The sequence below is a fragment of the Papio anubis genome, unplaced genomic scaffold, assembly GCF_008728515.1.
Source record: "Papio anubis isolate 15944 unplaced genomic scaffold, Panubis1.0 scaffold20, whole genome shotgun sequence".
Taxonomy (NCBI): Eukaryota; Metazoa; Chordata; class Mammalia; order Primates; family Cercopithecidae; genus Papio; species Papio anubis.
The window spans coordinates 65,514-79,190 of record NW_022162022.1 but is presented as its reverse complement, the minus strand read 5'-3'; the positions used below and the strand labels follow the sequence as shown (position 1 = coordinate 79,190).

General features: G+C 45.7%; 1 protein-coding gene across 1 annotated transcript in view; it reads right to left on the bottom strand.

Annotated features, from left to right (window-relative positions):
- The window catches only part of LOC116272789 (SHC-transforming protein 4), a 142,872-nt gene extending 131,031 nt beyond the window's left edge, over positions 1–11,841 (bottom strand). Inside the window, exon 1 of the mRNA XM_031661596.1 lies at positions 8,388–11,841. Within this exon, the coding sequence (XP_031517456.1) occupies positions 8,388–8,972 (585 nt within the window). The 5' untranslated portion in view covers positions 8,973–11,841. The remainder of the gene's footprint in view (positions 1–8,387) is intronic.
- Between the last annotated feature and the right edge of the window lie 1,836 nt (positions 11,842–13,677).

Sequence of the window (13,677 nt, the reverse complement as noted above, 5' to 3'; positions counted from 1 at the left end):
CACTGAGCAGTTGTTTATTTTTCCATTTAATATTGCCTCCTAATCTACATCCCTGGTTCATACACTTCATCCCACTGGCTCAAGGTTTCTCAGCATCAGCACTTTTGACGCGTTGGGCCTCACAATTCTGTGTTCTGGGAGCTGCCCTGGGCCTTGCAGGCTGTTTAGCTGCATCCTGCCCTCCAGCCACTAAAGGCCAGTAGCACTCACCTCCCCTCCCAGTTATGACAATCAAAAACGTCTCCAGACATTACCAAATGTCCCTTGCGTGGCAAAATAATTCCCAGTTGAGAACCATTGCTCTGACTGGACTCAGCAGACGTTCCCAAATCTTCTCTGCTGCAGAATCACATAAGGAGTTTGCCAAAAATGCAGGTTTCTGGGCCCCAGCCTCAGACATTCTGGTCCAATAAGTCCAAGATGGGGACTGGGAATCTGCATTTTTAACAAGCATTTTTAACTGCTACAGGTGGTCCTCAGCAAACTTTGGGAAACGTTACAATAAAGAGTCAGTGAAGTAAATAAACATCTTTCCAAAATGCAGATGCTTTTCGCTGTGCTGCACCGGAGGAGCAGGGGACTAGCGGATAAACATTAGGCAGCTTTAGAGAAGGCAGGCAGGCCCTCCCTGGTGAGCAGCACAAGGCAAGACTTAGGGAAGAAAGCTCTGCCAGGGTGGCGCTGCTGGCCAGGAGAAAGTATGCCAAAGGAATGCGGGGAAATGCCAAAACCAAGTTTAGTCTATCCTGAGTTTTTGGCCCAGAGGCACCCCTAGGTTACTGAAAATCCATTCTCGTCCTTCCACTTGGGACCTACTATGAGACAGGCTCTGTGCTAAGCTTTTTACATACAGTTTGTCATTTTATCCGCTCCCTAACTATGAGAAGGCTTATCAAGTTTTAGTTACATTTCTCTGGGAAATTTCATATCTCAAAGAACTGATGTACAAATTAACTCTTCACCCACAATCTCTTCATGAAACAGGAACAGCCTGTACTAATCCTAGAGTTCTACTACCCTTAAAAACTCTTTGTAACATTGTTAAATGAGAAAAAGCTCCTGAGCTGAGAAGGCAGGATCCCTGTCTTGGGTCTCACGCAGCCCCCAGTACTCTTTGTCCCTTTGCATAAAAGAAAGACGTCCCAGTATGTTTACCCAGGAAGAAGACATTCTCAGCTTCCTTCCCACATATTCTGAGTGGACAATGAAAGACAAAGGGGCTAGAAATGTCTTCACATTCCATTGCCACTGGTGGGTGTGCAAACCTAGCCACCTTCAGATACAGATGCATGATGTAAGTGAGTGAAGCTGGGTAGGGAGGGTGGGGCAGCCTGTATGCATCATTTAGATCACCCTCCTGGTGATGGAACTGTCATATTGGGATCCAGGCTTGGTTCGGTCCCTCCATATGATAACACTGTATTGGCTTCAGAGTAATATGAACGTGGAAATGAGAGGAAGCCATATTGGGGAAATGACCGTAAGGTCATTAAGGTTGCAGCAAATGAATGAAATGGGAGCCAGTCCACGCATGTGGTAACAAGTCCTGGCCCAACATGAACCCACAGCCATCCACAGGGACCTCCTTAATCAAAAGGTTGAAACTGGCCAAGCCAGTGCTCTCTGGGCTCCTTGCCACTCTTCTATGCTCCCTCTTTTCTTCTCACTGCTATTTTAAGACAATTTTCCTATTAGAAAGAAGTTTTTGTAATTATCTTTCTAAAAAGCACACCCAGCATTTTAATCATGTAGAGGCATTTGGTGTAGCACATTTAGTTCAGAGAGTGGGGGAAGATGAAGCAAGATGGAGGTAGAAAATACAGTGCTGTACACAGAACTAGGAACTCTTGTCTGGGTTCCACCACTGATAGATGTGTGGCTGGGGGCAAGTCACTTCACATGTCTGAGCCTTAGTTTCCTCAGCTGCAAAATGAAGTGTGTGGACTCACTGATCTCTAAGACTCTTCCTTGCAGTTAAGGCTCTAGTGTAGAGGGGCATGGAAGGACTGGACCAATCAAGGGATATGTGAAGGTCTAGAGAGAACAGGGGAATGGGTCAAACCTGCCAGGTTTTCTCTAAGTTCTAGCAGAATCTACTTCCACATCTACTCCAAGAAAGACATAGGAAGGAAAATATAATACCCTCAAAGCCAAGGCATCAGTTTTAGCTGGAATTGTTTCCTTCCATCCATACTACCTCCTTCTCAACCACCAATAACTTAGAAAAGAAGGAAATTTACAGAGGCAGAAAGCCATTTCCCTTCACTGTGGGTACCTGAGTGACCCAGCTCTGGCTTCATTGTGTAAACCATGGGACTGTCTTTCCAGGAGTCTCCTGGAGTTACAAATCTCCCTCTTTCAAGGTTAGAGTTACCAGGCTATGTGTGTGGCAAGGCCTTTTTTACTTGGCTCTTTTGTCCAGAGAAAATAGAGAAGGCTTAATTTCTGTCGCTTCTGCAGTCCTCCTGTTGGACACCAAGTCCAGTCAGACCTAACTGGCCAGACACATGAGGAATGAATGCCATGTTCCCACAATCCCATCCACTATCACTCACCTCTTCCAACCCTGGCCTGCCCCCGAGCTAGCCCACGCTTCACCCCTCCCTGGAATCCTACTCTTGGATGCTGTTCTACCGCCCTCCATCTCTCTGAAACTTACTGCCTCCACCCATGCCAGTATAACACCCTCCTTTCTGCCTTACTGGTGAAGCCAGCTCAGTGTTAGCAAGAGGGTGCTAAAATAGAATTGAATGCATCCCTGAAGGACATTCTTTCTCTTCTCTGCTAACACAAAGCAGATAAACATTATTTCCTCAAGGTAACTCTTTCTAACCAAAAGAGATCCTAATAGTAAGGGGGTTCAAACAGGCAGGAAAAAATACCTGGAGCCTCAGGATTTTAAGCAGCATTTGTTCAAACTTCTTCTTCTTCTTCTTCTTTTCTTTTTTTTTTTTTTTTCTTTGAGACAGAGTCTCGCTTTCTTGACCAAGCTGGAGTGTAGTGGCACGATCTCAGCTCACTACAACCTCCACTTCCCAGGTTCAAGCAAACTTCCCACCTCAGCCTCCCAAGTAGCTGGGAGTGCAGGTGCATGTAAACATGCTCGGCTAATTTGTGTATTTCTAGTAGAGAGGAGGTTTCACCATGTTGGCCAGGCTGGTCTCGAACTCCTGACCTCAAGTGATCTGCATGCCTCGGCCTCCCTAAGTGCTGGGATTACAGGCGTGAGCCACCGTGCCTGGCGGAAACTTCTTTCTTCTTTTAAATATGAGAAAATGAGGCCCACAGAGGTGAAGTGACTCACCCAAAGTCACACAACTTAGTGTCAGAGCCCTTACTTTAATACAAGTCTTCAAATTCCTAGACCTGTCATCTCCTATGGAAAAGCTACTTGAGGTAGACATAACATTTGGTACTGTGGACTACATCTAGTCTAGACAATAGATGATTGATAATACTAGTTTACTGGCTCAGTGATAAGAAACCTTAGACAGGAGAAGATGGATGGTAAGAGTATACTGTGGGATTTACAAAGGAAGTAAAGAAAATCTTTCAACACAAATTTCTATTTGCACACAAAGATGATGAGCTTGATACCCAAGAAGGCCTATGTGAGCAAACACATTGCAATAAATGTTCTTGGGGACTGTTTTGGGTTGAATTTTGTCCACCAAAAAAGATACGTCCAAGTCTTAACCCTCAGAACCTGAGAGCGTGACCTTCTTTGGAAAGAGGGTCTTTGCAAATGTCATCAAGTGAAGATGAGATTAATCTAGATGAGAGTGAGTCCTAATCCAATGACTGATGTTCTTATAAAAAAGAGGGAAATTTGGCCATGGACACACAGAGAGAATGCATGTGAAGACAGAGGCAGAGACTGGAGTGATGCACCTACAAGCCAAGGAGCACCAAGAATTGCTGGCAATTACCAAAAGCTAGAAGAGACAAGAAAGAGCTCTAAGAATCCCCCCCTAGAGCTTTTAGAGACAGAGTGACTTGGCTGATATCTTGATTTCAGACGTCTAGCCTCAAGAACTGTGAGAGAATTGATTTCTATAGTAGTAAGCCACCCAGTTTGTGGTACTTGTTACAGAAGCCCTAGGAAACCAATACAATCTAGGAAACAGTTGGCTGGGCTGGGCTGAAGTGAAGAGACTGAAATCACTCACATGGATATGACAAGGCAAGTTCCGTGGGCTGGTGCTATGATGAGGCTATCCTGCACAGTGTGGCCTTTCATCTATGTTACTCCATTCCCATACTTCAGAGATTGCCCGTCCTGCTTGGAGTCAAGTGAGAGGTTGGGAAGAGGAGAAACGTTGGAGTGAGACACACCTGGATAGGAATCCTCAGTCTGCTACTTACTAGTTGTGAAGTATCCTGTGGATCACAAACACCTGGGCTCTCAGTGGCCTCACCTGGAGAACACAGCCTTCCTCAGGGGGTTGTGGTGAGGGCCACTGTGGTTACCTGCCACAGCTCGTCGGGGTTGGTTTCTTTGCCTCTGCTTTATTACATCTTTGAGCCAAGTTCAGAGGTGGAAAGGAAACTGATATTTTAAACACCTCCCGTATGAGAAAGGAACCCTTCATTCATTAAACACTGGTGCTGCGAGGGCTTTCAAGCCAATTCCCTCATTTAAAGAGGAGAACACTGTCACGGTGTAGATTTTCCACATTCCCCACTACATTGGGCACCTGGGAGACCTTTAAATGAATGTCTGCTGATGGATGAATGGACTTGGAAAGGCCTCTAAAGAAAACAGACTTAGTCTTATGGGGAGAATGAAGTCATATTTGACACCATTTAATGGGCTTTGCCCACCTCACTACTTTGCCCAGACTGGGATCTCACTGTCCTATTCCTGGCTCAATATCTTTCAAAGAATGGTTAGGCCCCCTTCCCTGAGAGACCTTCGGGGGGTCCAAAGTCTGAGTTTAAATTAAAGTTACTCAAAACAGGTACTCAGGATTCATAAAGTGTTTTCAGCTGTAAAATTGATTCTGCATCATAAGACCAAACAAGCCATTTTTTAAAAAGAATATTTAACCCAAAGTCAACTCTAGCTTAGTGCAGATGGAAAATGTAGTCCTTATTGTAAAGAGAAAAGATGCAAGAAAACAAAATAAAGAGTAGCTATAACAACTCCACTTTTTACCTAAAAGGAATAACTTCCATTCCCACCCAAGCTACTGCCTTTTTCACTTACCCCACTTTATCGCTCTCCATAGCACTTATTACCATCTGAAATAGTATATTTTTTCATTTATTCAATTGAACCTATCTCCACTCACTAAAATATATCACAATGAGTCAGACCTCTTTTGTTTACTGATGCTTAGAAGTGATTCGTTTTGTTCATAGATGCCCAGTGCCTAGAACAGTTACTGCTGCATAATTGATTCATAATGCAATTTGCATATTTGTATTATTTGTTGAATAAATGGATGAATGGATTAGTGAATAAGTTGGGGCAGGGAGAGGAACAGTCACATGATATGGATAAGAAGGTAGAATATTAAGTGGCCTTTTTCCTGTAAAATTTGCCCCTAAATCCACCAGCCCTGTGTCAACTAGCCATTAAGATCATCTTTCTCTTAGTTCTCTCCTCTGAATCCATTATTACCAAGCAAGGTTTGATTTAAATGTTTTAACGTGCTTTTCCCTACAGATGGGAATACAGAGTTCACAAGTTTGGTTCATTTGGTATGATATTTTTACTGTAAATTAATAGCTTGGCATTCATTTTCAAAATTGGTTCACATCTCAAAAGAATTCTGAGTAACAGAACAACAACCAGCATGGAAACTTGTGGTGAAGACAGGTGAGAATGGCACACAGGAGATTTGGGCTCTAGATCTCACTCTGCTTTAACTCACCTGTGTGGCCTTTGAAAAACCCCTTCTCTGGGGTTTGGTTTCACCATAAAGGAATTGACCTTGATAACTTCTGAGTCTCTTCCATCTTTCAAAGTTAGGATTCTATAAAACTTAATAAAGTAAGTTCTTTCACGTATTTTGACTTCATAAGAGATGTCATTAGCTTGTATTGGATGTCACAGATATTGGCAATCTTGTGAGGTTCATTTGGGTCATGGGGTCGGCACTTTTTCTGGGGTCAGTGATTATTGCCATAAGAAGACAGATGGTGGCCACATTAAAAATCTAAAACTCCAGAGGAGCCAATCCCTAGGGAAACTGGAGATCACATAGCAACTCTTTTCACATTTAAAATTGTACAGGTGTGTGGGTGTGGAGAGATTGCAGGAGGTACAAGAGGAAAGGAAAGCTGAGGCAGAGGCTAGAGGATGTGTAGGTGACAGTAAGGCAGGTGCAGAGAGCCCAGGTTTGGAGAGTCACTCGTTTTCCCATGAGGGCCTGGCACACACCTAATCTTGACAAATGAGAATATGCCCGTGAACTCTGAGTAGAAACATGAAAGTATTTCCATTATGTGCCATGTCACTGTGGGGGAGGGCAAGAGCTGCATGTCCCATACATTTATTTGCTTTAGAGGTTTTAGTTACCCATTTGCCAGGACTGCCCAAGCCTGCTCTCTCTGTAACCCTTCCAGTGTTTACTATTTGGCCTTCCTTGAGATCCTAATTGTCTGTTTGTAATACAGTTATTGGGCTAGCTCTGTATACCTTCAGATCAGACATCTCACCTGAGTGCTAGTCTTATATGACTGTCTACCTACATATTAGCATTATTTAGAGATCATGACATTAAATTTAATATGTCAAAAACAAACTTAAAACGAGTCCACTTCCTAATTTTCTCTGCTTCAGTCATTGGCATCACTGACGTCATTCCGAGACTTCAATTTGAAAGGCTTTTCTTCACCCTTTACAACTCTCCATCAATAATCTTCACGACCCCAATAAACAACAATGGTAACAAACCAATCTACCCACTGCTCAATAAATGTTCGCTATTCTATTATTTATATTAGGATCTGAAATAATCTGCTTAATCTCCCAGGGTTGTTGAGGTTTCTCTCATTCTTCTCTCACAGAATGGCTTACCATTCACCTCCTTTCTCTCCTCTCCACCTTAATCAGTGTTCTCATTCCCTCATACCTAAACTCTCAGAGTATCTTTCTTACTGCCCTCCAAGTCTCTAATTTTTCCCTGCTTCAATCCATGTCAAATAAATCAACCGACTGGTCTTTTAAAAATTACTTTCAGCAAGTCATGCCCTACAAACCTAGGAGGATTCGCATTTACCAGTCAGAGTGTTTATAATCTCCTCATTCGGCATTTAAGAGCTTTGGTCAACTTCGGTCTCTCAAGCTACTCGTGATCTCTATTTGTCTTTATTCAACTCATACTTGTTTGAGAACTACCCCAGCCCCTCCCTCAGTCCCCCACTATTCTCCAGAATTCCCCTTGCTTTTCCATAAGGCCCAGCCTGTGTGGTGCTCCCCTGCAGCCACCACAGTGACTTTGCTCCTATTCTTGGCCTACCAGGAATTTCCTCCTTTCTGCCAACCCGGATTTGACATTTCTTCCAAGATTCATCTTCTCCTGAGGGTTCCCCAGGTGAATGAATCCCAGATCACAAAATCGTTCCTTTTTTCTGAATTCCCTCAGCATTCTCATATTAGCTATCTATTGCTAAGTATTATTATCTTAGTATTTCGCATGTATTCATTGATCTCCCTCATTGAAATTTGAGCTCCGAAAGGGCACAGGCCAAATCTTCATTTGCCCAAATCTTGATCGAGCAAGGACAGATGCAAGGCCAGCAAGGACCTTGATTTTGCCCATAGCTCATGGACAAGGCCTAGTTGCTGCAGCGTAGGCAGTAAAGGCAATAAATGTGCACTGGAGAGCTAAGACTAGCTCCTAGCACAAGGTTAGAGACTCAGACATGTTTTGAGAAGTGTTTGCTAAATGCTGAAATAAATTTTTAAAGAATAATTCAAGCCCCTTAAACACCATGTGTTTCTATAGCACAGAAATCTTTACTGTATTCATCCAAAATACAATGGCCAGTATAACCTACCAACTCTCAATCACTGATCAGATTTGAAGTCCTTGACTCTTTTTGGGCAGAATACTAGGTCCAGTGGGGACAAAGTGGTGCCATCAGCTGCCTCTATCAGAACTTGCCTCTACACCTGCCAAGTACCCACAGGTTCATGTCCTACAAGTTAGCACCAGTTCATGTCCTTGAACCAAAGGCTGCCTGACTCCAGTACAAGTCAGATAGTTGTAGGGACATTTGTAAACCCAGCTCCCCTCCCCCTTGGTCCAGTCGAATCATGTCCTGTCCAAACACAGAACCCAGGTAGGTAACGTTAGACCCCTTGCAGAAAGCAGAGAAGATGCCCCCTTCCACAGAAGTTCTTAGAAAGAGTGCAGAGAGGAAAATGGACTTACCCTCACACAGTAGTTCATGCCCATCCCCAACAGGTGCTGTAGAAAGTGCCTGTCCTGCCTGCTCCTAAGGGGTGGCTCCCCAGGGCCAGGAAGCGGGCACGAATCAGGGGTTAGGGCGGTTGCCCTGTGGCCCACCAGGTCCGGCTGCGGTGGAGGTGCAGTCCCAGACCTACTTAGACTGGTTTCTGGGGAAGAGGGACTGCTGGAACCTGGGTCCCGGCTTTCCTGGAGCTTCAGCCGAGGCACCTCTTTGGTACCCAGGCAAAAGTTTTTCAGACTCAGCAAAGTGGCCGGGTTGGCCAGCTTCATGCTCGCCATGCGGGGGATCAAGGTGCACAGTGGGGTGGGACTCTCCTGCGACGGCAAGGCGGCATCTTCAGCCGGCAGGTGAGGTGCCAGGGCAGGGTGGGGAGGCTGCGGTGAGCCCTTGTTCCCGACCGAGCCTCCGGAGCTACCTTCGTCCAAGGACGTGATCGACTCGTTCCGAAAGCGGCTGTACTTGGCCCTGTGCAGCATCCCGGGGTGCCCGAAGAGTCCTACATACAGCACGAGTCCTGCCAGGCTGTCCTGGCTGCGTTCTCGCATAGCCTTGGCAGTGCTGAAACAGGATACTGTTGCATAAATCGCCTCGTCGTCTGGTAGATAAACGGTGCAGACATCAAACGCCTCAACGCCCGATGCAACTCGCAGCAGCCACCTCTCCAACTCTGCTCTCGAGCTCGCCCACCTCGGCTCCCGGCCCCTTAAGGGTGACAGCCCAGCGGGGAAACGCCTCCCCTGCTCTGATTTCAGTCCCTCCCTGGCCCAGGCAGAGGCACCAGTGTTCTCGCCTTGGAATCCTTGTCGGGAGAGCCTAGACCCAGGCTCCCGGCGGCGGTGGTCGCTCACGGCCAACTCTTAGGCACAGAACCCGGGCGAGCGCCGGCCAGGGGGCCCCGACGCATCACTAGCCTTGCAGGAGCCTAGTAGAAATATTTAGCACCCCACTCCCACCCTTACCCCAGCGTTCTGTTCTGCACACAGGAACTTTCGAACCTGCTCCCTTCGGCTCCCACAGGGCGGGGCAAATGACTGGCCTATTAACCCTTTATTTGTTCCAGTGATTGTTCATTTAAAAAGAAAAAAAAAATTGTATCTATGAGCCAAAGGCCCTTCTGCCTGGGTTCGTTGATTCCGAAGGCTGCCCTCTCTTGGAAGATCTTGTCTTGCATCGTTCTGGGCCACCAGCCAGGAGTACTACTGACGGGCGCTGCTCCGCATTGTTTCACTGACTTGTGATGGGTCCGTGTTCCTCAGATCCCCTCCCAGCCTGCCTACCCTCGCTCAGAGCTTCCCTCCCTCCTGGGCTCCTCTCGGAGCTTTTTTCAGAAGCCCATTTGCAGCCGAAAGCTGAGATGTGCAGGATGATACGCAGCGTGTTGAAATTTTTATGAATGAACTTTGCCGAATGAATTTCTCTCTGTGTGTGCAAGCTAATAAATCTGTGAATGAAGCTGAGAATAGCTGTAATTGACTGACGGTCTCAGAGGTGCTTGGTTTTTATCCAATCAGGAGGCAGCTTGATGACTCATAGACCATAAATATACTAAACTAGTAGCCGAGAGAAATAAAGCTAGCGGGAGAGGAGGGACACATTTTATTTTGTGGTATCTGATGAATGAGTTAAAAGGAAAGGCAATCTTTACTACAGATCATTAGCTGGGGAGCAGCAGGTTAAAAGATCTATTTTCTTTCTTGTTGAGATGGCCGGGAGGGCAGAGCAGAGGAGCTAAAAATTAGACCCATTGTTCCAGGGATATTAGGCCATACGGTTCACAACTCCTGTGGGAAGCCATGATGCATTTTTCTTAGAAACATAGTTCTTTTTTTATTGATTGTTGGTTCCATCTTCCGTCTGGTGCAACTTCCTGTACCTATCAAATGTATCCTGAAGACATGATGACAACTGCAAAGGCTTAGCACACAGGAAGCCAAAACCAGAGCTGGGAAAAGAAAATGCAGGTTCTTCAGGAATGGAGAAGAGGAAACTGCTGAAACACCGGGGGTGTGGGGTGTCAGGGTAGGGTGGAAATCACACATAGGAAGAGATGAAGAACTCTCAGAAAAGATTGCACTACTCCGTGGTTCAAGGCTTTGTCATCTGAAATTGTTCGTTAATTAAAAAATTAAGACAAACTGGCAACCAAAGGAATCAAGGGTGCCACCTTCATTATCTTATTGACCCTAACGCTGCATTAGGCTCATGTATATTGATGACTTTGGGAGCCTGAGCTCCCTTGGGATCCAAACTCAGGCTCTGAATTAAATGGTTGAGAGTGACCAGTGAAAGCAGCATCCTCCTCTCAAGCTCCCTGCTCCCCCAGGGAGATAACGCACCTATCTGCATCCCTTCTGCCAAGGCTGTTCAGACGTTTCTTTACCTGGAAAGGCTTTTCTGCGTCTTCATAAATCTTCCCTTCAACCCTAGCTGACCTCCTTTTCCCTCCCCTACATCTCCTCCTGGCAAAACTGAGGGAAGTAGCTAAATCAGTTGGACCCCACATCCCTAGGGCTGAGGAGACAGGCTCTGGACAAGATTATTTACCTCTTATTCCTCCTCATTCCTCATCTGCTTTCTTCCTCTCATTTTTCTTGCCTTCCCCTGGGTCCCTGCCTTGCTTCTGCTATGCTGTGATGACCTCATCACATGCTTCCTTTAGAAAGTTACTTTACCTCTCCGTGGTTGAATGTCCTCATAGGTCGGCAGCAGCCACCTAATGGGGTTGTTATGAGGGCTTATGAATAATCCTCATCCCTGTAAAGTCTTGGCCCAATGCTCCACACAGTGCCTATCTCACTAAGTACCTGTGGGCAGTATGAGAAAATGGCCATTGGAACCAGAGCTGCCTCCCCCTAAGATCATACTCTTACCCCTCACACTGCAGAGTTTATATCATTCTAAGCAACTAAAAAGAAAAATTAGTACAAAGTGGGAGAAGCCAAGAAAGCCAACATTGTCCAAAGAAAACAGTTTTTTAAATCAGCTGGGCCTGGAGAAGGCTGGAAAGGACAGGGGCCTGCCTGGCTGATAGGAATCCTCACAGAGGTCTCATGACTGCAGGATGGGGTGTCCAGGGGAGCCAGCTCATCTAGGTAGGCACGGTGCTGGCCAGACTCCAGGAGCTCAGACCAGTCTACATTCCTCAGAAAGCCTGAGTCCTGGGCGGGTTGGGGGTTGCGAAGTGGGACTAGGTAAGGTAAGAAAGCAGTCATGGCCATTGTGGGCTCTTTCTCTTCTGAAAGCCTGGAGACTTCGGCTCTCCTGGGTAGCTCTGCCACAGCGTTTTATGAGGATGAAAGAGACCAGATCCCCAACTGGGAAGTGGGCAATAGCCTCTAGGCTGAGCCTGCCCAGCTGGACCATTCTCTCAGTCCTAACAGCCCAAGAGAAGGCTCATTGATTGAATTGCTTTTCATTCTAGGTAGATGGCTGGGCAAGGCAGATGGTTTGCTTTTTTCAAGGCATTAGAACATCTTCAATTAGTAATGATTAAAACAATATTAATAAGAGCTACTATCTGTGGAACACCTGACAGTTTACCTACATTCTGGTTCAATTATTATAACAAATTGTGGAGGCTGGGATTGTGTTCCTCACTGCCCTACAGATATGAAAATGAGGCTGAGAGAAAGGGCAGTGACTTGTTCAAGGCGCTCCAGCTGTTGAACAATGATCCTGGGATCCCTCTGGGCCTGACTGCAGAGCCTGTGCTGGCAGCCACTGTACTCTGCCACCTCCCAGGGACCAGAGCGCTCAAGTCTAGTTTCCAGGCCTATGATGGCTACAGGGCATCCTACTGCTTCCTAAAGCTCTGAGAAATGGCTAGGCAGGAAGAAGAGCTGGGGATTTGGGGAGGTTCTAGGGTTGTTTGGAAGCCTACCCCTGAGCTGGCCCTCACAGATCAATGAGATCAGGCTGGCAGAATATTTTCCTATCTATGGTTTTCCTGTATCTACCCCTCCAAAATCCCCAGGGAAAGTGTATTTAGCCCAAAGATCATTTATCAGAAGATAATACTAGACTAGATGTCTCAGGAAACTTTGATAACTGGGCCACTACCTACAAGCAGTATGCACTCACAGCAAAATGTAATTGGATGAACATTTATCTGGGAATTACAGAACCAGCTGTGGGATTTTGAGTAAGTTACTTAACCTCTCTGAGACTCAGGTTTTGTATATGTAAAATGTGCACAATAATAATCAATAATATCTGCTGAGCACTAACTCTAGAGCAGGTCCTGAACAAAGCGCTTCACATTTAAGCCCCCCAGCAAGTCTATATAGCAGGTGCTATCCGTCATTTACTGACTTGCCCAAGTCACATAACCAGGGAGTGGTATGTGTGGTGTAGAACGAAGCACTGACTCACTCCAAACTATGCCCTTAACCACCGTGATATGATCCAGTGTATATAAACCTGACTCCTACTGTATGCTCAATAAATGTTAGTTCTTGCTCCTTTCTCCTCCTTGGATAGCATACCTATAAAATTCACCCTAAATACCTCACAAGTAAAAACATGAATAATAGATAAGAAGAGCCATTATTGTCATTAAATCATCTGAGAACCATGAACGCCTCATCTTTGCCCTTGGAAAACAGAGTTCTGCTTAGAGCCCGGTGGTATGCCTCCTTTACTTTGAGACATCCCCCCTCCAAGGGCACCTGCTAGGAAACAACATGTCAGTTTCTTAAGAGACATCCTGTGCTGGCTGAGCTTCTTGAGTAGAACAGGCAGTTTCAAGGAAGACCTGGGTCAGGCTTTGCCACGCTAGAATTAGCCAGGTCCAGGAGGAGGAGAGAAGAGAACCTGGCAAAAATGCCAGCCCAGCTTTTGAAGATAATCCAATGTGGAATTTGGGGTAGAGGAAGGTTGTGCTAGAGGATATGGGGGAAGAGGAGAGAGAACAAGGCAGAGACATAATAACTCTGGGGGGCTGTAGGCCGATCGCTACTTTGGAACAAAGTGGAGCAGGTGGTATCTGAGTGCTGTAGCACAAGGACTCTTACTCCATCCCTCCACTACAATTTCTATCATACAGCAGACCTACTAGCGAAGGATTTTCACTGAGCAATACCCACAATGCGTCTAACAGCCCATCAGTTGGGAATGAAAACATTGCTGAAGCTCTATTTTGGAGAAAAAATTCCACAAGAAAATATTTATATAAAGTTCTTGGTAGAGACCAAAATATCATTTTCAGGATGGGGAAATGAGATGGTGAAGAAGAGTTGTATCTCCAAGGGT